Source organism: Carex rostrata, chromosome 26, assembly GCF_964058835.1.
Source record: "Carex rostrata chromosome 26, lpCarRost1.2, whole genome shotgun sequence".
NCBI classification, from domain to species: domain Eukaryota; kingdom Viridiplantae; phylum Streptophyta; class Magnoliopsida; order Poales; family Cyperaceae; genus Carex; species Carex rostrata.
The window spans coordinates 5,284,120-5,308,063 of NC_135943.1; the positions used below are offsets into that span (position 1 = coordinate 5,284,120).

The 23,944-nt window shown below is 33.2% G+C and overlaps 3 protein-coding genes across 6 annotated transcripts; 2 read left to right on the top strand and 1 right to left on the bottom strand.

The window, feature by feature from the left end:
• The first annotated feature begins 10 nt into the window (after positions 1 to 10).
• LOC144544381 (endo-1,3;1,4-beta-D-glucanase-like) lies at positions 11 to 8,330 on the top strand. 3 transcript variants are annotated; one of them, XR_013508213.1, is made up of 8 exons: positions 11 to 257; positions 1,230 to 1,251; positions 1,475 to 1,607; positions 2,327 to 2,417; positions 2,644 to 2,733; positions 2,908 to 3,008; positions 3,184 to 3,435; positions 8,297 to 8,330. XR_013508213.1 is itself a non-coding variant. In XM_078292885.1 (7 exons), exons 1-7 carry the CDS (start codon positions 101 to 103, stop codon positions 3,322 to 3,324), a joined length of 735 nt encoding a protein of 244 aa, XP_078149011.1. In that variant the 5' UTR covers positions 14 to 100; the 3' UTR covers positions 3,325 to 3,518. The 3 variants fall into 3 exon arrangements, 1 of the variants encoding a protein (XP_078149011.1); XR_013508212.1 differs by having other exon boundaries at positions 3,184 to 3,415; positions 8,279 to 8,330; XM_078292885.1 differs by lacking the exon at positions 8,297 to 8,330 and having other exon boundaries at positions 14 to 257; positions 3,184 to 3,518.
• LOC144544383 (endo-1,3;1,4-beta-D-glucanase-like) lies at positions 5,603 to 8,330 on the top strand. 2 transcript variants are annotated; one of them, XM_078292887.1, is made up of 7 exons: positions 5,604 to 5,832; positions 6,401 to 6,422; positions 6,666 to 6,798; positions 7,297 to 7,387; positions 7,578 to 7,667; positions 7,781 to 7,881; positions 8,042 to 8,330. In XM_078292887.1, the coding sequence occupies exons 1-7, from the start codon at positions 5,682 to 5,684 to the stop codon at positions 8,180 to 8,182; spliced, it is 729 nt and encodes a 242-aa protein (XP_078149013.1). In that variant the 5' UTR covers positions 5,604 to 5,681; the 3' UTR covers positions 8,183 to 8,330. The 2 variants fall into 2 exon arrangements, with proteins under 2 accessions (XP_078149014.1, XP_078149013.1); XM_078292888.1 differs by lacking the exon at positions 7,578 to 7,667 and having other exon boundaries at positions 5,603 to 5,832.
• Positions 8,331 to 12,900: 4,570 nt separating this feature from the next.
• LOC144544604 (receptor kinase-like protein Xa21) lies at positions 12,901 to 16,630 on the bottom strand. The gene is made up of 2 exons (XM_078293145.1): positions 13,918 to 16,630; positions 12,901 to 13,571 (listed from the first exon to the last, which is right to left on the bottom strand). Exons 1-2 carry the CDS (start codon positions 16,583 to 16,585, stop codon positions 13,216 to 13,218), a joined length of 3,024 nt encoding a protein of 1,007 aa, XP_078149271.1. The 5' UTR covers positions 16,586 to 16,630; the 3' UTR covers positions 12,901 to 13,215.
• Between the last annotated feature and the right edge of the window lie 7,314 nt (positions 16,631 to 23,944).

The following is a 23,944-nucleotide window of genomic DNA, read 5'->3' on the forward strand; positions in this document are numbered from 1 at the left end:
CTATCAGAAAGCACTTCGACGGGACAGTAGTTGGGGCAAGTCTGCCTCCGGGATCTCCATAAAAAGCACGTTTATTTGGCACTTGTTCCCCCACAAAGTTATGGCGACCTTACACTCCCAGTGCTGTGAGAACCCTCCCACCCTGGACCCGGTCTACGGGAAGGGACACGTGGTAGATGATTTGGGAGGTCTGAAGACTTATATTACCGGTTCACCGGAATCCAAGCTCGCCATCCTTTTGATCTCCGATGCATTTGGTATATTCCTGTATTTTGTTTTTGTTTTTTTATTCTTATTCCTCTTGCTTTTTTGTTATAATTTTATTGTTTTTTACTTTCTGTTTACAACTTTCTATTTTGGCATATATAACCTCAAATCCTCAATAAGCGTGTCTTACGCTTTAGCCTTTAGAAGAGGATAAAAGGATAAAAGGGGCATATTTGATATCTCTCATGCTATATTATACTTGGTAGACACTTCCAAAAAATTGAATTTGCATCGGTCATAACCTTGATTAATTGGAGGTGCGCATGCTAAGTTGTTTTCAAGTCTGTATTAGGAAGGTTGCTTAATACTTCTGAAGTAGAAAAGAAGGTTATTTTGAGCAAAAGAATCACAGTTTCAAGTTTAATACAGAGCAACTTTGATGGGAACCATAAATTTCATTTTATTTCAATCCCGTAGGCATAGATTTCATAACTCAACCATAAGAATTAGCTTTCCTGGAGTAGAACTAGGGTGTCCTTAAACCTATCGGATTGACTTCAAACGATAAATCCAAACCGTCAAAACCAATATACTAAATGAGTGACATGTCAAATTTAAAAAAAAAAATGAATTAATTAAGTATAAAGTCAATCGGTCAAAAACTAATGAAAAAAGAACTAGGGTGTCCTTATAAACCTTCTTTTTTTTACCGCTTGACTTTGTAGTAAAGTAATTTGAATTTTTTTAAATTTGACATGTAAACACATCACTCGTGAAGTAGATCGGTTTCAACTGTATATATTCGTCATTTGAAGTCATTCCGATAGGTTTTAGAGTTAAGCTCACTAAAAAATTAGTGAACTTAAGAACACCCAAGTTCTACTCAGCTTTCCAGTATTAGTTTGAACTGCTTGGACAAATTACTATTGCAGGAATAAATGAAATTTTCAGTTGATATTCCCTCTTGTTCTCATAATAGAATTAACTGCAATTCTAATTGAAATTATCTGTCATTTTTGCAGGATTTGAAGCACCTCTTTTGAGGTATATTAATTGTTTTTGTAAAGTATCTTCAATTAATAGACATCTTTATTTAGCAAATTTTCGTAAAAATGACACAAAAAGGGATTGCCATATGTTTTATAATACATACCAGCACAGCAGCGCAAATATTTATCAGCGTCATGCTTGTGAATGAATTTCATGTAAATATTCTTAAGTGCTTATTGGAGGTTTGATGATTTACATATATTTTATATATAACTAGGAACCTAGCTGATAAAGTAGCTGCATCTGGATTTTATGTTGTAGTCCCTGACTTTTTCCATGGAGATCCTCTTACCCCTGAAATTCTTGAAATAGAAACTTCACGGGATCAATGGATAAGCAAGCATAAAATGGTAAGTATTATACTATTTCTTTGGGAAAGAATAAAAAATTCCCTACGGTATGTGACTGCAAATTATATTAAATGTCTCATATCTTGTAAAACACCACAAATATCTTGTAAAACTCTTCTATTATTTTATCAAGAAAAACAACAATTAGCCCCATTTCTCTTATATGTAGAGAGAAAAAGTGTAGGGTTGGATATTTTTTATCTAGTTGAGTAAAATGTGGAATAAGGCAGTACATGACCATATTTGCAATTTGTGGGCTATGCAAGTTATTTCTTATTCCTAGGATAAACATGATATTTCAAAGTTTTTCTGGTACATGTGGATTGGCCCATTTTTAATATCTTTCTGCTATTATAAAATATTTATCTGAATTTCTCGTACAGTAACTTTTTTGGAGACGTCTTTTTGTACAACCTGTCTCTACAAATTACCAGCATCAGAAGCTGCAAACTTTTCGTAGGATAAACATGATATATCCAGGTTTTTCTGGTACATGTGGAATGGCCCATTTTTACTATCTTTCTGCAATTATGAAATATTTATCTCAGTTTCTCATAAAGTAACATTTTTGGAGACGTCTTTTTGTACAAGTACAACCTGTCTCTACAAATTACCAGCATCTGAACTGCAAACTTTTCTTTGAATTTTAGAGAATTATCATCGAGCATCTTAATATGCTTATGTCTAAATGTATATATTGTATTAATTATGTTATAAAGGAACAAGGATTTGAAGAAGCGAAGCCAGTAATTGAAACGCTGAAAAAGAAGGGGGTTTCTGCAATAGGAGCAGCTGGTTTTTGTTGGGGCGGTACGTTTTCAAACTGTACCCATTAGACATGTTTACAATAAGAACAAATGAGTTCAATTGCAATTGGTGAAGGATCTAGCCAGTACTACCATTTCAAATTTTAATAGCTTGGTGTTTGCCAGCGTTGGTAGCTATCTAAGTGTAATTGTTGATTAATTTGTTAGTACAGTAACCAATATCCCTACTTTGATTGAAAGTTCGAATTGTTATCTTTTCATAATAACAGGCAAGGTAGTGGTGATGTTAGCAAAGTATGACTACATTAATGCAGCAGTTTCGCTCCATCCTGGACCACTTACTCATGATGATATTAGAGGTAGCTTTCATTCTCATCTTTTGTCGTGATTTATTTAATTCCTGAGGACAACTATAAATTGGCTCTTATAACGTGTACATTTTGTTCAATCTGCACTTCAGATTTTTAGTATCTTCTTGAAAAGCATGATCTTGATAAAGTTCTCTTGACCCTTATTTCAAACTTTTATTTCAGATGTAAAACAACCGATTGCCATACTTGGAGCAGAGATTGACCAGTGGAGCCCTCCTGAGGTGGTTAAAGAGTTTGCTGAAATTCTTTCATTAAAACCTGAGGTAAATTATGTAATTTTGTTATGAGTTCTGCTACTTTATGATCCTGACTAATAGCATGCTGGATTTAACTATTACTCACTCTAAATAGTTCACCATTGAAGCATTGACGAAAACATTTGTTACAAGATAAATCGATGCATTAGTATAATCAAATTATCTATTTGAATTATGACAGGTTGATAGCCAAGTAAAGATATTTCCGGGCGTTGTACATGGTTGGGCAGTACGTTATGATGTCAATGATAAAACAGCGGTAGAGAAGGCCGAAGAAGCACAAAAAGACATGCTGGATTGGCTTGTCAAATATGTCAAGTGAAAAGTTCAGTATTTACTGGACACATTTTAACTAAAATGGGGGACTGCTCATATTTAGTAGAGTTGTTGAACTATATTTTCTTTTTATGAATGTCGTTGTATTAGTTTTGAAGTAATAAAAAAGGTTGAGCTTTACTGATGGTGTGATAATGCTTTGTAAAACAGTCGATAAATTCTAGACATGATGTTTGCTTATTTGCTTACAGTTGGATAAGTAGAGTTTCTCTCTCTAAAAAAAAAAGTGTAAAAAATGAACCATCTCCTTGCATTTACATAGCTAAAAAAACGCTGATTTTTTTTTTCTAGATGCCAAATCAAACAGATAAAATGTAGAACACATCAATCTGAAAGTATGCTTTCCGGTTGAACTGTGAACGTTCATAATGTTTATGTTCATTCCATTGTAAATAACTTTTTATAAATGTATTGTCGGTTGGTTTCTTGCCATCTGGCCTTCAAAAAATGACAATATGAACATTTATTTTAAAATACAGCTTAAATTTAAATCCAACGTTGTATAATTGTGCCTCATGATTCTCTTTTTTCTATCAAATTAGCTCTATCTATATTTATTAGCAATGCGATTACATGTGTAAATAAATAAGTTTTGATGTTCTATTTGTAAATTATAATCAAATTAATTATTATATTAGTGTTATTCGTTATTCATCGATTGTCATTTCGTTACTTGATAATTTTATCGAGGTAAGAATATGGCAGAATAAGATCAATTCTTAATTAATAAGGATATGATATGGATAAGATTATTTTTTTAGTACTTCTATCCTATCCTATCCATATCCATTGACAGATCTACTTCAGCCTATTCAATCTGCGACTTCATCAAATCATGTGAAACATAAATCTAAAAAACGAATCAAATAGTTGACATGACTAAGATTTTGATCATACCATACCACTGTGACCTTAAGTCACTCTATATGAATTAAAAAAATTAACAGTTTAAAATTAATTAATTAATTGCCACTGATTCAACATTAAAAATACTTAATTGCATAAGATTTTGATTGTTAAAATTTTATGTTTATAATATAATATCTATAATATAAATAAGATGGAATCAAATACTTAATTGCATTAATTGCCACTGATTCGACCTTAAGTATCTCGGATCCGTATCCTCTTAGATACCTGACTCTACATAATTGAAACGGACGGCTCAGATTTACTCTCAGCCGGTCCTTGTTCAAAATGACAAAGGAGGCAGTATTATTTGTGCCAAATTAAATAGAACAATTTTGGAATGGGATGAGAGTCTCATTCAATTGTACTCATGTGAATTCAAGTATCTCCGCCTCCTAGTTATAAAATCGAATTCGGACACCATTTCAGCTCACCCACACGTGGCAAAAAAATTCCATCTTTTTTCTCTGAAAACTCCACTCCCCGTGATTTTTATATATAAGAAAATTGAAAAACAAAATATTAAAAACGAGAATGGATCTGTGAAAATTTTAAAAACAGGAAGGGGTACACGACTCATGGCGTCCCTGAGGGACGCCATACCAAATTCAAGTCCGATGAAAAAAAAAAAATTGAAAAACCAGGGACGCCATGGCATACAGCCCAAGAATTTCAGCAAAAAAAAAAAAATTAATTAAATTCCAGGGACGCTATGGCATATCTAGTCCCATATACAAATCTCACGAAAGCTCTTTTTTCAGATGAAAAACGCTAAGTAAAGTTTTATTTTCAGCTTTTGTATATGAGACTGAATATGCCATGGCGTCCCTGGAATTTAATTTTTTTTTTTTTTTTTTTTTGCTGAAATTTTTGGACTGGGGTATGCCATGGCGTCCTTGGTTTTTCAAAATTTTTTTTTTTTTTTTTCGTCGGACTTGAATTTGGTATGGCGTCCCTCAGGGACGCCATGAGTCGTGTACCCCTTCCTGTTTTTAAAATTTTCACAGATCCATTCTCGTTTTTAATATTTTGTTTTTCAATTTTCTTATATATAAAAATTGCGGCTCTACCCCAATGCAATGGACCCCTTTATCTAATTAAACTAATAAACAATGCTCTCTTCTTCTTCTTCTAGGCAGCCACACTGTCAAGCTTTTAATAAAAATTAAATAAACAACTCCATCTCTATTCTATTTCTCTACACGTGTCTGATGCCTATTCGGGACAAGTATTATTTGTGCTTTGAGTTCGCGCAGAACGCATTTGGTTGATATTTTCAAAAAAAAAACACTCAAACTTTGAGATATCTCATAGATGGGACAGTAGTTTAACTAAGTCAATATCGAATTAAACGACTAATTAATTAATAATGCTCTCCATCTCCTCCATAAAAAGTAAAAAGCACTTTTGTTGACACTTGTTCACTACAAACTTATGGCGACCTCCCAGTGCTGTCAGAACCCTCCCACCCTTGATCCGGTATGCGGGAAGGGACACATGGTACATGATTTGGGAGGTCTGAAGACTTATATCACCGGTTCACCGGACTCTAAGCTCGCCATCCTTCTCATCTCCGATATATTTGGTATATTCCTCTTGGTTTTGTGTATTTTTTTTCTTTTTACTTTCTGTTAACAATTTTCCTTAATGAGCGCGTCTTCACGCTTTAGCCCTTAGAAGAGTGTAAAAGGGTAAAATTGGCATACTTGCTATTTGCTGTTTCTCATCATCTCATGCTATATAATACTCAGTAGACACTTCCAAATTGAATTGGCAATTTTCGTTCATAACCTTGATAAATTTAAATCTCCATGCTGAGTTGTTTTGGAGTCTGTATTAGGAAGGTTGTTTGAGTGCTTTTGAAGTAGAATATGAAGGAGCAAGTATGGAATGTGCAGTCATGCAAGAATAAGGTTATTTCCAGCACAAAAAAGTAGAACCATAGTTTCAAATTTCAAATAGAACAACTTTAATGGAACCATTAATTTATAGCTCAAGCATAAGAATTAGATTTCCAGTATTAGTTTGAACTTTGAACTGCTCGGATAATTCGCTATTTTAGGAATCAATGAAATTTTCAGTTAATTTTCCCTTTTTATTGTCATAGTAAAACTAAGGGCAATTCTAATCGAAATTATCTGTCTTCTTTGCAGGATATGAAGCACCTATTTTCAGGTAATTAATTGTTTTTGTAAAGTATTTTCAATTAAAAGGCATCTTTATTTAGCAAATTTGCATAAAAATGAAACAAAAAGGGATTACCATAAGTTGTATAGTACATACCAGCACAGCAGCGCAAAGGCTAATCAGCGTCATGCTAGCGGATGATCAAATTTCTTATAAATATTCTTTAAGTAGCTTATTGGAGATTCAATGCTTTACATATATTATATTATATTATATTATATATGTAATTAGGAACATAGCAGATAAAGTGGCCACATCTGGATTTTATGTGGTAGTCCCTGACTTTCTCCATGGAGATCCTGCTACACCTGAAACTATGGAAACACAAACTTCAATAGATGAATGGATAAACAAGCATAAAATGGTAAGTCTTATACTATTTGTTTGGGAAAGAATAAATACTACAATTATTAATATACTACCCTTCTACTGTTTTATCAAGAAACACAGCAATTAGAGAGGAAAAGTGATGTAGGGCTGGATATTTTTTACCTTATTGAATATAATGTGGAATAAGGAGGTACCTAGAATACTTTTGTGTTATCCCTAGCATATACATGACATTTCCAGAAAATTTGTGGGCTATGCAGGTTATTTCTCAATAGTATGATAAACATGATATTTCCAGGTTCTCCCGGTACATGTGGAGTGGCCCGTTGTTACTATCTTTCTACAATTATGAAATATTTATCCAAGGATTTCATTCAGTAACATCTTCAGGGACATTTTCCAGTATGACCTATCTCTATAAATTACCAGAATCAGAAACTGCAAGCTTTTCTTTAAATTATACAAGAATTATCATCAAGTATCTTAATATTCTTATGTATAAAATATATGTTGTATTAATTATGTAATAAAGGAACAAGGATTTGAAGAAGCAAAGCCGGTAATTGAAGCGCTGAAAAAGAAGGGGTTTTCTGCAATAGGAGCAGCTGGTTATTGTTGGGGTGGTATGTTTTCAAACTGTACCCATTACACATGTTTTTGAAAGAACAAAAGAGGTCAATTGCAATTGGTGAAGGATTTAGTCAGTACTACCATTTGAAATGTCAATAGTTTTGTGTACCAGCAATTATAAGTACAGTAACCCATTTCCCTGCTTAATTGAAGGTTTGGATTTTTACCTTTTCATAATAACAGCCAAGGTAGTGGTGATGTTAGCAAAATATGACTATATTAATGCAGCAGTGTTGATCCATCCTGCATGTGTTATTAATGATGATATTAGAGGTACCTTTAATTCTCATATTTTATCATGATTTATTTAATTCATGAGGACAATTATGAAGTGTACATTTTGTTCAATCTTCCCTTACTTTGTTTGGCCGGGTCATTAATTTCAGATGTAAAACAACCCATTTCCATACTTGGAGCAGAGATAGACCGTGCCTGCCCTCCTGAGATGGCTAAAGAGTTTGCTGAAATTCTTTCATCGAAACCTGAGGTGAATTGTGTAATTTTGTTGTTTTCTATTTTATGATCCTGACTAATAGCTTGCTGGTGTAAACATTACTGACTCTAAATAGTTTACCATCGAAGAAAAAAATTATTATAAGATAATCGATGCATTAGTATAATCTAGTTATCTATTTGAATTATGACAGGTTGATAGCCATGTAAAAATATTTCCGGGCACTGAACATGGTTGGACGATACGTTATGATGTTGATGACAAAACAGCGGTGGAGAAGGCCGATGAAGCAGAAAAGGACATGTTAGATTGGTTTATCAAATATGTCAAGTGAATAGTGCGGCATTTACTCAGCAATTTTTTTACTAAACTGGAGGACTGCTGATGTTTAGTAGAGTTGTTGAATTGTATGTATCTTCTTATTTTGAAGTTTGTATTGGATTTGAAGTAATAAGAAAGGGTAGAGCTTTATTATAGAAAAAGTTTGAGCTTCTCTGATGTCTAATGGTCCCTCTAAGGGTGTGCTCCAATTGGGGGGAATGGAGGGGAAGGAAAGGGAGCGCGGGTGAAAACTACGGAACTTGCTCCACAAAATAAAGTCGGGAGGAAGGAAAAGTCTGCCAGAGTGAACTGCTTACTCTACACGGACAAAATTCGTTCCATCCAAATTGGGGTGTAGCAGAAGGAAAAACAGGCCCACGAAAATAATTCACTAATTTGCCCTCTTCCTGCCTCTCTTTTGATCGGCACTCCACACATTGATTTAAAAATGAGAATGGTAAATTAAATGGTTCCCCAAACTTCGATTGGTTTCTAAATACTGATCCAATAAAAGAATTGATTTTTAGTCAATATTTGAAAAGTACAAAACAGGAGTTCGTATATATCACAACCTTCCTGTATCTCAAATTCAATCTTTCTTTTTCCTACATATTTATATATAATTTTTCTTCTCTTCAATGAAAATAAGTAGTAGTTAACTGAGAGATATCAAGAAATGATAAAGACATTATCAGTCCAGAATCTCAACTAAATTGATTAAATAACCACAAATAAGGTTACATTTTTCAAGTTTTGGTACAGTGTTTGAATTAGTTATTTTCCTTTCTCCATCCCTATATAATTTACCCTAGCATAAATCAGCCCAGATATGGTAGTTAAAAGCTACTAATTGCTTTTTAATGCAACAACTTTGACTATGACAGTGCTCTTTGGTTTGGGTATTGGGTACTTGATGCCCTGGTTCTATAGTTCTGATACTTTTGTGGGACATATGAGCTACTATTTTTCTTTGAATTTTTCATTTCATTTTCATGTAATTATGTTGTCTCACCCAAACATTACAATCAAAGGGTTGGAAAATTAAACAGCTCATGAACCATTTAGGTTAAAGCACTACTACATAATTCATAATTAAGCTTTCTTTTTTAGGTTAAAGCATTGTTGCATACTCATAATCAAGTAACAAACATGCGCTATACATATCGTAGCCTCACTCGTTGAATAAAATATACATTATTGATTGATAAAATGTTTCTATAAACAGGGTATCAGTATGACTATGCTTTTGATTGGACTGTACTCAAGTATCCTCAGATTGGCAGCAGCTCTAGACCTAAAGTAAGTGTAATTTTGCTTCCTCCCAATTCTATATGTTATGTCACAGACTGGAAACCATAACCATTCAAGTTGTAGTTGAACATTAAGTCTCAACTGGAGACTGATCCCAATCGGGCCCATCTGCTGATAGCAAAATGAAAGAATCTGGTATGACTGACCTTAGGCAAATCTGACTCGACTCTGATCAATTTGTTTTCTTAGGTTTTGGCCTTTACCAGAATCATATAATGCCCTAATTTCAGAGTGTATGAATCTCCTAAAAATAATAGTGTTGAGAATATACGGGTATTTATGGAATACTGGCCAAAATTGAGAAGGGAAGAAACCTATGAAGATGGTTTAAAAAAGGAGAAATCTAACTGGTAATAAAATCTGATACCTGTATCTAGTACGGCCCATACCAGACCATGGCAATATGGCATCAAATGCAAAATGGAATTATGCCTGATATCTAATATTGTCATTTAAAAGATAAATAAATATAAAAGAAATCTCTATCTGACTGACCTGTCTGATACTTTTGGTCTTAGGTTTTACAAAAATGGTTGGTTCTAATTTGGCCAAAACTCATGATGTAATTCAGTAAGTGTTTTATAACACACTGATTTATTGTTTGATTAGTTCACATTTAACAAAATATTAAGTAATGAGATCTACTAATTTGCGGATAACTTCATGTTAATTTAGGTGCATATTCTTCGAGCCTTTTTTTAATTTAATTTATTGGAATTCCTTAAAATTAGCAGCTAAAAATTGTCAACTTACTGTTTTTATGTAATTTATTGTGATTTAATCCATTGAACAACTCTACATGATGACTTGTGTTCTGATAATTGACATATAGGCATGCTTGCAACAATTTGGAGTATCATTTTTTCGTGTCGAGGAGGACTCTGATGAAAACCTTAAATTTTACCAAGAGGAAAGAACGGATAATCCGGTATTGGAACCAAATGAAAAGGGTTTTAATTGGGACAATGTGGTAATTAGAGAAAACGAGTTCGAACTAGTAGACGATACGATGGAGATTTCACCAACAGTGGCGGATAACGAGAACCTATAGAGGAAGGTGATGAAGGTGATGAAGGTTATAACACGGAGTAAGAGTATGACATACAAGAAATTGAGGAAGGACTTGGTTTTAGCCTAAACCTTGAAGATGGTTATTAATTGGTAATTTTTTTGTGTAATGTGTTGCATGGCAATTTGGTGAAGGCTTTTGTATTTTTATTATTACTTTATGAGGTTTATTCTTAAGACCAAAATTTTAAGATTCTACAATTTAAGTTTCCTAATTATTTGTTTATCTCATTTACTTTTTAACTAGGATGTGAACAATATTTAGGATGTGAACAAATAATTATACTGCTGTAATATTTATTGCTATGATTTACAAGAATTGATTCAATTTGAAGGGAGATGTCAAATATATATAGAAAATGCACTGTCCAGAAATTCAGTACTTGTTGCATGGGTAGTCTCATGCAATGAGTTACTAATGTAACTGTTTAATCTAAATTCTGGAGACTTATTGCATGGGTAGTCCCGTACATGCAACTAATAGTTCTCAAATCATCACCGAAACTTGTTGCATACCCATGCAACTGTTTAGTCTAAATTATGGAGACTTATTGTATGGGTATGAGATGAGTTGTTCCATGGACATTCATTAAAATATACTTTCTAGCCTTGTTGGCGGGTCACGGGTCATCAAATATTCGTTGCATGGGTAAATATAAGGGGTAAACACCAAACTTGTTGCATGGAAATACCCATGCAACAAGTTTCACTGTGTCAAAAATGTTAATTTTGCTGTATGGACACTTCATATCCATGCAATTACTTTTTTTATCCATACTATAAGTCCAGATTCTAGTGGTGCAATACCTCATAAACCCGTAATATAATTTCATATTTTTTTTCTTGCAAGATTAAAACTAAATATGAGATGTTGAAGAAAACTGAACTCATCATTAAATTCAATAATTGTTTGCGTGTAAAATTAAAGTTCGGAGGTATCGAAATTGATTCATGCTGAAACTATAGTTCTTGGGTAATTTATAGAAAGCAAAACTGATAATAAAAAAAAAAAAAAAAAAAGGCAAAGGCATGTATGGTGTGATTTCTCTTGTTCTGGTTCCATGTCATGGATATGGCATGAGGTTTTACCAAGTGAACCAGTGATAATTTTTCTTTTTTCTTTTTACTTTTCAAAGACAGCCTATTACTTGTGTTGTAACGTCCCTTTTTTATTGCAAAATCACAACAGAATATTGTGTATGTGTGTGTGTATGAGAGAGAGAAACTTTGGGAAATTCTTCTATGGTCCTGATCACTAAGTGTGTGTTTATTGACGAGTTTGGATCCTCTAAAGTAATACACAATTTGAATTTGGATCCAAATCATCTGATTAATTTTGGCATGAACACTAATAGGGCACCGTAAATTTCAACTTAGACCAAATTGGCACACTGTTACTTACAGGAGATCCAACGGTCTGAATTCAACTTCAAATTCAAAATTTAGTTTATGATCAAACGGTCTGAATTCATATTCAAAATTTGAGTTACTTACATGAGATCCACACCCTCTGTTGACATGATGAGAAATAATAAATTGGCACACTGTTAGTTTTAAAAGCTAGCTCATGAGATAATGTATATGTATAAATTGTATATTTTCTCAAAACATATGGAGGAGATGTTAGTTTTTTATTTTATTATGTGGCCTATGTTATTATTGTGCACCAATTTCATTTAAAGAATTTATAAAAAGGTATCTGAATTTTTGATGAAAAAAATTCAAATTGCTATTAATAAAATATATTGGTCTCAAAAGTTGCCTCAGAGTTATTAAAAAAACCTCTTCTCTTATTTGAACACATCCCAATTCTGAATAAATTTTGTCCGCTTATTTTACTGAAAGAGAGAAGTAAAAGAAAACGTCTAAGGTCTTCATCATAAGGTATGAGGAAAACCATTGATGATCAGTATTTACGCTTTCGTCTAACGATGTCATCACTTCAGAACTGTAAGATTTAAATTTGTTTGCTATTTTATTTTGGATTTTGGATTGATTGTGTTCTAATGTGTTCTAATTGCAAAACACGTTGTGATTTTATTATTTCTATCTGGAGAATCCAAGCTTTGGAGTGGGTTTGGGGGGGGGGGGGGGGGGGGGGGGGGGGGGGGGGAGGGGGTGTTTCTTTTTTATATAAATAAAAAAAAAAAAAAAAAAAAAAAAAAAAAAAAAAAGGGAGGATCCAAATGTAGCAGGCTCAGATTGGAGGAGTTTATCTGTTCATAGAATAAGCGTCCAATTGATAAAATCAAGACTAGTGGGGATGGCTTTGGATATCTCTATCAAAACCATACCCATGCATCATGAAAGTAGATATATATCAAGATTTTTCCCTTCTCTGACTAAATTGAAGACATCCAGAAGTAATTTTTATTTAAAAAGAAAAAGAGTAAGAATATTATTCATAAGAAGCATGCACTTTGGTGTCAACAAGATAAACATATTAATTGCGCATGCGCACCCACAATCACACACACATATCACTATTGGGTTTACCAGTGGCCGTCTGCTATCCAATTAATGTATCTAAATTTCCATCAACGGATTTGTATACAAATATAGACATCATATGTACTTAACAGTGATCAGGTAATGTTAATAACAATACTCAATATGAATTCCATAGCTCATGAACTTCAATTTATGACTTTTGATATCTCTCAATTCTCAACTCAGCAGCTTCACTCGAGCCCAATTCAACTCCTTGACAACTAGTCCGATCCCAATGCGCTCTTTTGGAGACAACTTGGAGCACAAGAGACCACATCGAATCACCGAAACCAAGCAATCATGAACATTCTCTGTTACATTTGCATTATATTCTCCATCATTGACTGCGAACAATTTTTGGTCGATAATCTCAGTAACACGATCAGAGAAAGCCATCTCAACATGCATGTGGAGGCTCAATCCATCTCTGAATCTTTCGTCGGTGGGACTTACGCCAGTAAACATCTCAAGCACTAGAATGCCATAGCTGTATGAATCTCCTTCAACTGATGCCTGACCTCCCATGCCATATTCTTAAAAAAATAACAAATTACAATCATACCCTTCTACAAATTATTCACCAAGATCAGTAACTTAGTGTTGTTGTTTCTTCTCAATCCAATGTTAATTAGATGGACTGATTTTAATTTGACCTTCTGAAAGCTTGTGCTAACTTCCTATTCACATATCAATTAAAAGACCATATGAGACAATACAGATTATGTGGAAGCTATTATTTCTGTACCGTGATAGGGTAAAACAAAGTTAAAATAAATAATAAACACACCCACTATAATGTAAGCTGGTCCATAACCATAACTACTTATACCTATAAATATTAAAACACAAAATTAATTTATCATAAGAATAAGCTTGTACCTGGGGGAATATAACCAATGGAACCTCTAAGTCCAGCCGTACTTCCTGTCGATAGAGAAGACATAGAATCAGGTTGAACCAGAAATCTGGCAAGCCCGAAATCACCCACATGTGCTGTCATGTCTTCATCCAAAAGCACATTGCTTGGTTTAAGATCAGAATGTACGATTGGAGTGGGCCCATGGTTATGAAGATAATCCAAAGCTGTTGCAACATCGATTGCTATATTCAGCATCTGGATGAGGCTGAGACTCCTAAATGGCCTGACTTTACACATGTCGGGATGCAACCATGTTTCTAAGCTGCCATTAGGCATGAACTCAAAAATCAAAGCTTTAAATTCATTACCATGGTGGTCTGTGGTAGAGCAGGAACTTAAAACTTTGATAAGGTTTCTGTGTCTGACTTTTCTTAATACCTCACATTCAGAGAAGAAACTTCTAGAAGCACCATGTTGATTGAGATTTAGTACCTTGACAGCAACAGTTGTCACGTTCTCAAAATTCATCGGAGCTTTGTAAACAGCTCCAAAGGTACCTCTTCCAATTAGATTCTCTGATGAAAAATGATCTGTGGCCTTGAGAATATCATGGTATGACACTTTTTGATACTCATAATTTTTGGCAACAAATGGTAGGGGGTTATTCTGAGATCCCGTTTTCCAACAAAAATGGGATATCAAAAACATGGTTATACACAAGCATATAATGCCACCAATGCAACAAGTTAGTACAATGATAATTTTGGAGTAGTGCTTCTCCTTTTGGCTATCTAAAACACATTTGGGTAGATGCATTTCTGGTACTCCGCCACAAAGTTTTGAATTTCCTCTTATGTCTACTGCACTAGAATTCTTGAAAACCCCTTCTTTCGGCAATTCCCCCTCAAAATTGTTGAAAGAAATATTCAAATGCTGAAATTTCATCTTACCAACAAATTCAGGTATAGGGCCAGACAAAGAATTGTTGGAGAGATCAAGATCTTGCAACCCTTTCATGTTGCTCAAAGAGAAGGGAATAGGCCCATTCAACTGGTTTCCTTCAAGATGTAATACTTGAAGTAGCTGGCACTTGTCGATTGTGCTAGGAATTTGACCAGATAATTTGTTATTTGATAGGTCAATTTTTGCTACATTGTTTAAATGACCAATTTCTGGTGGTAGTGATCCATTCAAATAGTTATTTGACAAGTCGAGGCTGATAGAAAGTGAATAAAGATTGAAGAGTTCCTTTGGGATTAAGCCTATCAATTTATTATTTGAAAGATTCAAGGTAGTTAGTACTTGCATATTGTTTAATTCTTCCGGTATACTACCAGTGAATGCATTGTTCTCGAGATAGAGCGAATTCATCTGGGTCAGATTACCTAAAGTTGATGGGATTTCACCTGATAACATGTTTCCCTCTAGGTATAACAATCCCAAATTCTTGAGATTACCGATTTCTTTTGGGATAATGCCATCAATAAATGTTAGACCTAGTAATAAGTATTGAAGGTTGGTTAGTTTTCCTATCTCTGCAGGAATATTTCCTAATATTGGATTTCTGTGAAGTGCTAAATAGATAAGACTAGTAGAGAGATTTGTTATAGAACGAGGGAGCATGCCTTGAAGTTGGTTTTCTCCAAGATCCAATCTTTGTAGAAATGTGCAATTGGCTAAAGAATCAAGGAATCTCCAATCATTACCAGTGGCCTTAATTTGATTTAAACCCAAGTGAAGACAATAAAGGTTTTGTAAAAATCCTATATTATCTGGTATTGTGCCTCTGAAATTGTTGGAGGTTAACTGCATCACAGTCAAGGCTGAACAATTGGATATGGATATTGGAATCTGACCATTAAGTTGATTTTCATTCAACTGTAGACGTTGTAGGCTCTTAAATGCATCACAAAAGTTTGACGGAAGATTTCCATCAAGCTGATTTCTACTCAATCTCAAGTCAACCATTGCTGAGAGGTTGTAAATGGTATGTGGTATCTTGCCTGACAAATAGTTTTGAATGAGGTAAAGGTACTTGAGAGCCTTTAGTTGGCCGAGTGAAGGAGGGATGAAACCATCTAATTTATTTTCAGTAAGATCAAGAGTTGATAGAAGCGTAAGGTTGCCTAAGGAGCTTGGGATAGATTCTGTAAAATTATTTGTACGTAGACTCAATATTTGGAGTAGTTTTAGGAAACCAATCTGTGGAGGGATGGTTCCTTGGAGATTATTGTTTCTCAGAGAAAGAAATTTTAAATTGGAACAATTACCAATAGTTGATGGAATGTTTCCGACAAGGTTATTCAAACTCAAATTGAGATTTTGCAATCTACTCAAATGACAAAGCTCTGCTGGAATGTTACCAGTAAGCTGGTTATCTGAAAGATTCAAACTTTTGAGAAATGTGAGATTTCCCAAAGAGGGTGATATATGGCCTGACAAATTGAATGAACCCAGAGAGAGAGCAGTTACTCTGTTGGGATGGCGGTTGCCGCACCTTACGCCTTGCCATTGACAATAGTGGAGAGAACCATTCCATGATGATAATGCCTCGAACGAGCCATTAGACATGAGAGACTTGAAGGAGAGAAGTGCAAACTTGTCAGTTTCATTTATGTTGAAGCTGTTTGATGGAAGATGAAAGGAGAATAAGCATATGAGCTGAAGTAAGAGGTGTAAACCTTGCATTTTGTTGGGTTTCAAGTGTTGTAATAGGATATCTATAATTAATGGCTTTCTTCTATGATCCTATTTATAATTCAAATAAGATGGGGGAAGAAGACTATCCGAGTTGACCACACTTGGAATTTTCCAATTGTGAGTCATTTTCTTATTAAGTAGACACAAATATTTGTGGCAAAGCTGTTTGATGGAAGATGGAAGGATGAGAAGCATATGAGAAGTAAGAGATGTAAACCTACCATTCTTCTGGCCATCATCTTTACCCTACTTGAGAGGCAGAATTTAATGGCTGTTTGCCGGGTCGTCAAGTGTAATTTAATGGCCATCATTTTTATCCTACTTGAGAGGGCAGAATTTTAGAGTATTTCATGTATACCCCTAAAGAATTACGCAATTACATATTTTTTTCCTCTAAAATTAATGATATCACATTTATTGAATTTATTGACATAACTATTAAAGAATTTGGCTAATATAACATCAGTGTCATTTCAGCTTATATAATACCAACTCTAAAACCTATCAAATCAACTTCGAACGACTAATTCAAACCGTTCAAACCAATTTACATTATGAGTGATGCGTTTACACACAAATTTTTTATATTTTCGAGTTATTTTAGTATCAAATCAAGTAGCAAAAATATTGAAAAATTAATGTATTAAAATTAATTTAAAAACTTACACATTTGACCGCTTGACTTAATACAAAATAAATTCGAAAAGTTATAAATTTTGCATATGATTTTTTTTAATTGCTTGGTGGCTGGGGAAGGTTGAATAACCAAATCCAAACCTCCTATTTATATCAACGGAAACAAAATCAGGGTTTTGGTGACAACCGTTGTAACTATTGTTAACCGTTACAACAGTTGAGGGAAAAATGTTGTTGCCGGTTGTCAACAGTTACACAACGGTTGTCAACAATTACACAACAGTTGTCACGGCAATTTATGTGTCAACAATAACACAAAGTCCGGATCCTTCCCTTGTAAGGAATCAGTTGTCCTTTCCTGCTCCCCTCTTTCTTTCTGCGAGGCCAGATCCTCTGAAGTAACTCAAATTTTGAGTTAGATCATGGGCCGTCTGATCAGAATTGGGACCAATCCGATCTAAGATAGAATGAATTCTCTCCTTTAATATTCGTGTTAAAATAGATCGGGCGGTCCGGATCAAAACTCAAAATTTGTGTTAACTCTTGAGGTGATATGAATTCTCTTTTTGACCTTTTGCTCCTCTGTTGAACTATTGAAATTTGTAATCTCAGTCTTCCAACAAATTCCCGGAATACCTCTCTTTTTCTTCTCATAAATATCCTTAAACAAATCTCCTCTGATCCTCTCTCTTTCTCTCTCGAGCGCGCTTACGGTGATAGGTTGGTTCAAGAAGCTTAACGCAAGGACAGTGTTCCAATGGCAATGGAGCTGGAGCATTGTGATTAGGATATCAAAAGGAGAAAAGTGATTTTTTTTTTTAATGTGAATTTATGTATTTAATTATTAAGACTTAGATATGTTCAAGCACAGTGATAATAAAATGTAACTCGGAGCATCTCTCAGTTCTCTGTACCGGTTCATACCAGTTAGAAGTACATCAGTTTTTCTTTCCTCTATGTAAGGGGGAAATAGTCCTAGTTAAATAAAATATATGTTAAAATCTAAATTTACATCTCAGATTTTCTTTCCTCTCTATGCACTTGTGGAGCAAGTAACTCTATTAAAATTCTTCCCTTCCTCAACCTCCCTTTCCCTTCCACCTCCTTCCCTTCTCTTTTTATTTGAGTTTGTGGAGCACACCCTAAATTTAATAAGAGGAATCAAATTACATTATTTTATGGTGACATATCTTGTCACTGTATGTTTATAAGTTAATTTTGTAATTTTAAAGTCCAAACAGTCGATCCGACCGTTCAATATGATATCTATATTAAAATGTGCTTGGAGACCAAATTTGATATTTTTTAGAAATATTTTGGTATTTATTAAAATGTGTACAAAATTATTGTTTTCAGACAATTCTGGACCATTGAAAATAACGATTTTCAAAAGGTCTAAATAAATAGTAAAAAAATTCAAAAAATATAAAATTTGGTCTCCAAGCACATTAATATGGATATCATGTTGAATGGTTCAGAACGATTGTTTGGATTTTGAAATTGCAATAAGAACCAGGGGCAGAACTAGAAAATAGATATTGGGGGGTTGAAAAATCAAATATAGTGCAATTTTATTTTATAAGGAGAGCTAAAAGGTATTAATACATATGAGTATTACAAAATTTAATGGACTAAAGTATAAATTTTCAATTTATAGGAAAAGACTTAGACCCCTTTGCTCACTACTGTATTCCGCCTCTAAAAATAACTTATAAACATATGATGTAAAGATGTATCACCATAAAATAATGTAATTGAATCGCTTCTCATTTGATAATATCATATTTGTTTTTCTAAATTTTAAAACTTACAAATTTATTCAATCAATGTCTTTTTTTTATTACAACTCATTTTAAATTTATAAAATACTAATTTTACTCTTTATTAAATAATTAAAAATATGTAGTTGTTTAACAGAAATGTTCAGTTTTCTATATGGTAGTAGTAAGGACAAATGATTTATTTGTTTTCTATCTGTAATGCACACACAAAAATATACATAAATATCATTATATTCTTGTCACAAGTAGATAAATAAATCATATCTTAAAACACAGACTAATTAGAAGATTGGATTTTTTTTTATAAGTGAGATCATTAATATAACCGAACTAATCAAATCAATTCGATTTGAAATTTAGAGAACCTTTCTATATGAATTTGGTCCGTTTAATTTTCACCGTGCAGTCCGATTTAGAATAGAAGGATAAGAAAAATAGGTGATATAGTAGTACAGCAAAATGGTACTGAGTAACTGAGACATTGGAATTTCGATCTTCTGTGGCAAATAGGAGAATGGTATATATGGGAAGTTATCGACATGCGAGACGTACCCATGCACAGTGGCCCTCTTGCATGGTTCTCTGATCTCTTTTATTTATCTATGTAGGGACCACAGGGCCTTCAAGGCCATTTTGCTGTGCTTATCTCAATTTTTTAAATATATGACAACAATATTTTTTTTATTTTGAATTATATTAACTCTATTTATTTTCTAAACATTAAACATGTACGTCCATAACATATTACTAGTATCGTGTTCGTGCATTGCGACGGAGACATATTATAAAATTAAATAAAATATGAAAAAAAGTTGTTATTGATATTCATATAGAATTAAGGGGAAAAGAAAGCAAAAGATAAGACAAATAATAAATAACACAAAGAAACAATGATAAATGAAAAAAAAAAAAAAGATTAAATATAATATGAAAAAAATTCTTGAAGTATCATTGCCATTGATCATTGATCCTCTTCAATGTATGACATAGAATTTGACACAGCACAAGACTATTTCTTAATGCAATAATTTTATTTAAGAGAATGAAATAACAAATCACTTTTTTATTTTACCGCCGGTGATTGAATAAACTACTAAATTCTACTGGTACCGCATGACAAAAAACACTGGTACCAAAGGTGAAAAACCATAAAAAGAACTCCCTTGTCCTTAGACATCCGCAATTCCTAATCAATATTAATAATTTTTCAATCAGACAAACTAAAATTCAAGCAAACTCGAGCACGCGAAGATATTCAAATCTCTCTTCTAAGAACAATACATAGCACCTAACCCTTCTGACTAATCACAAGCTGAATTAAAATAAAGAAAGAATCAAAATTATCCCAATATAAAAGAATAACATTTAAATGCATGGATTTCATCAAAAAATATAATAAGGCCATATGGTTTCATACCTGGATCTAGCGCAAAAATATGGTCATATGATTTCTGATATTCATCTAGTGCGATCCATCTGACTCCTGATTCAGCCACTATATCCATGTCTTCAATATTAAACGATTTCACTTTCTATGACATTAAATTATAATTAATCATAGCCAAGCACTATAGAGGGAAAATAGAAACAGCAATAAGTCACATCATGAACCACTTGATCAATTGCATCAGTTGTAATTCCAGGACGAATTATACGAGCTGTTGCATTTAGCACCTCCTTGAAATCTATTCATTTATTAGAGGAGAAAATAACATATTATTGTTTTTTCTTATTATTTTTAAAAATATTCAATAATATGTTATTTCTCCTCTAATAATATTCAAGAATGAGAGAAATATGTCGGTCGAGTTTGATAAGCCAAAATTGTATCTATTGAAACCTAGGGTTTGTTATGTAAATTAAGCCAAGTTCTGATTAAATTAGGTTTAATTAGGTTAGAAATGTCCAAAAGTTCAAGTTACTGCCCTAGTTATATTTATTTTGCAGGTAATCAAGTGCTTGGAGCTTAACGGAGCAAAACGGCTGATCTGTAGCAAGTCAACACGAAATTTGGAGCAGCTTTCACATTTATTGCGGACCGAAATGAAGTTATTGCGGGGCGCAACATTATCAGACAGAGCCAGCTTCCAGACAGCATTTCCCGAACTTTTATTGCGGCCCGCAAGGACTTTTATTGCGGCCCGCAATGACCTCCAGATTTCTTCTGCGCAGTCTGTTAACTGCCTCCATATATTGCGGCACGCAATGAATTCATTGCGGCCCGCAATAAGGCGGTTCAGAGCCCGAATTTGCTATTTTTAGCGATTTATTTCTAGGTTTCGCAAGGGGGTATAAAAGGGGACCTGTAGAACAGATTAGACACGTTTTTAAGGAGAGAATTTCTGATTTTGAACAAGGAAGATCAAGGAAAAGCTAGAAGAGAGAAGAAGGGAGAAGAGATCATTGATCAACCGATTTTATTATTTTTTTTCTTTGGAACTCTTTTATTCTTTTGATTTCATTTGTGCTTTAGCCATGACTGGCTAAAGGCTTTTCTAGGGTTGATTAGGGCTGTACTTGAAACTTTTGTTATGATTTAGTTGGTTTTATTCTATATGTTCTTGTTCTTGTTCTTTGTTATGATCTATTCTTTATTTTAATTGATTGTGAAGACTTAATCGAAATCACATGAAATCTTAGGATTTGGTATTTGCAATTAAGAGATTGAATATTAAGTCCCGACCATAAGGAATAGGGTATTTGATAGGCTAAGTACTAAGAGGTGATGCTTGTCTTATACGGGCTTTACCCAATAGGTTAGAAAATTGTACCAAGTACCGAGAGGTGAAGTTTAGCTTTCTAGATCAATTGGGACAGTAAGAACTTAATGACTTTAGATTAGAGTAGCCAAGTACCGAGAGGTGACGTTTATTCTAATTTAAAGATGATATTAATATAGAAATATCACTTTGTACCTACAACACCAAACTGTGCCTTCATAAATATAAGAACAGAAATTTAATAAACCAATTAGTCATGACATTAGTGGATAGGAACCCTAAGAAACCCTAATTTCTCATACTTGATAAAAATCATATTTTGCTTTAACGACTTTAGTTTAATTCAGTTTAATCACAATCAAACCAACCTTTGAACAAACAAAAAACTTTTTTGCTTTCTTTTACTAAATTAAATTATTAGGTTAGACTTTGATATTCCAACTTGTCCCTGTGGAGACGATCCCTAAGTACTACTTGACAAAATTGTATACTTGCAACCGAATTGAGTATCAACTAGAATTTATTACTTGTATTGTAATAATCACATCAGAGTTCTTAGTTACTTGAAGCCATAGCACGGATGACCTTATGCTATTCATAGCACCCAAACCTTACTCTTTTATAAAATCATGAGATTAGAAAACATTCTACTTTAGTTGAATTAATTGACCATACAAAAGTTATGGTAACTTCCAGGAGAAATCTTAACTAATGTCATTTTCTTTGTAAGTGCATTGACTTCATTTTTCCTATAAAATGGACATGTTCATACATGAACATATGCCTATTAATTACCATGACGAATATGATGAACAGTCCACAGAAAACATCATTGAGCAATCAACAATTTATCAAAACAAGTTGGGTTATTATAACTCAAATGCTAGAGAAACGCCAAGAAAAAGTTTGAGTTCACATGACTCACCTCAGAACTCTGAATTTATGGTTCCGTGTCAGATTTCTGTTCAGAGTACGCTTTTGTTGCCTGAAAATGTTCAAATAGACCGAAAATTTTATTAATATCCAAAAAGAATTCAAATTTTACAAAATACATATGTTTTCTGGAGATTTCCAGAAATAATCAATCCGTTGAATTATTCAACGGAAATCTAGTCCAAATTCGTTGAATAATTCAGCATAAATGGATTTCCTATTTCCGTTGGATTATTCAAAGGAAATTGGATTTTTTTTTTATTTTAATTAAATAGAAGATGTTCTTTTTATTGACTTATTATAATTTTTTTATATTTTTTGAAAAATAAATGGAGTACTATAGAATTGAATTTATTAGAAATACTGTGACAAATAATCCGGAATAATATTTTTCAGACATGATGTTTTGTGGCTGTAAAAAAAAATTAAAATATTTCTTGGAATGTTACTGGAAAAAATAAAGTAAAAATGTCTTGTATATGGGTTATTGATCCCACTTCAAAAATCATTTTTGGGTAAATAAAAAAACATCGTGGTCCTTCTAATACATTCAAATTCTAAAGTACTCCATTTATTTGTCTAAAAATGATTTTAGTAAAATATAAAATAATTCATAGGAAAATAGATGATGTACTTTAAAATTTGAATTTACTAGAAAAGACCAAGATAATTTTTTTATTTACTCATAAGTAATTCTGAACCGGAATCAATAACTTAGATCCAAAATATTTTTTTTCTAGTAACACACCAAGAAATATTTTATATTTTTTACGCAGCAAAAAATTCTGACTGAAAAATGTTGATCCGAATTATTTGTCAGTCTTTCTAGAAAATTCAATTTTATAGTACTTCATCTATTTTTCAATAAATAAAAAATAAAAAAATTAGAACATCTTCTATTTAATTAAAATAAAAAAATCAGAACATCCTATTTCCGTGGACTAATCCAACGGATATAGGAAATCCGCCCGATTATTCAGCGGAAAGTTTTCTTCCATTTCCGTTAGTTATTTTTTTAAATAAAATAAACGTGCATTTTGTGAAATTTGAATTTTTTTTTTTATATTAATGTAAATTTCGAGTATCTTTAGATACTAAAATTACTTTACTAACGTTGTACTTCAGAAGCAGTGCACAAAGAGGAAGGGGAAGGAAGGTGATCAGCGCGACAAATCTCAGCAAGATACAATATTTCATACATCTCCGCACAGTATTTCGTACACCTCAATTTGGGAGTGACAAATATCAACAAAATACACAGCGTTGTCACCTCCGAA

What these genes read in the sequence shown, in the direction of transcription:
- LOC144544383 (XM_078292887.1), top strand. Translation starts at nt 5,682, where the DNA reads ATGGCGACCTCCCAGTGCTGTCAGAACCCTCCCACCCTTGATCCGGTA. An exon ending in TATGAAGCACCTATTTTCAG is followed by an intron (nt 6,423 to 6,665) that starts GTAATTAATTGT and finishes ATATGTAATTAG; the next exon opens with GAACATAGCAGATAAAGTGG. An exon ending in AGCTGGTTATTGTTGGGGTG is followed by an intron (nt 7,388 to 7,577) that starts GTATGTTTTCAA and finishes TCATAATAACAG; the next exon opens with CCAAGGTAGTGGTGATGTTA.
- LOC144544381 (XM_078292885.1), top strand. Translation starts at nt 101, where the DNA reads ATGGCGACCTTACACTCCCAGTGCTGTGAGAACCCTCCCACCCTGGAC. An exon ending in TTTGATCTCCGATGCATTTG is followed by an intron (nt 258 to 1,229) that starts GTATATTCCTGT and finishes TCATTTTTGCAG; the next exon opens with GATTTGAAGCACCTCTTTTG. An exon ending in AGCTGGTTTTTGTTGGGGCG is followed by an intron (nt 2,418 to 2,643) that starts GTACGTTTTCAA and finishes TCATAATAACAG; the next exon opens with GCAAGGTAGTGGTGATGTTA.
- LOC144544604 (XM_078293145.1), bottom strand. Translation starts at nt 16,585, where the DNA reads ATGCAAGGTTTACACCTCTTACTTCAGCTCATATGCTTATTCTCCTTT. An exon ending in CATTGGTTATATTCCCCCAG is followed by an intron (nt 13,572 to 13,917) that starts GTACAAGCTTAT and finishes TATTTTTTTAAG; the next exon opens with AATATGGCATGGGAGGTCAG.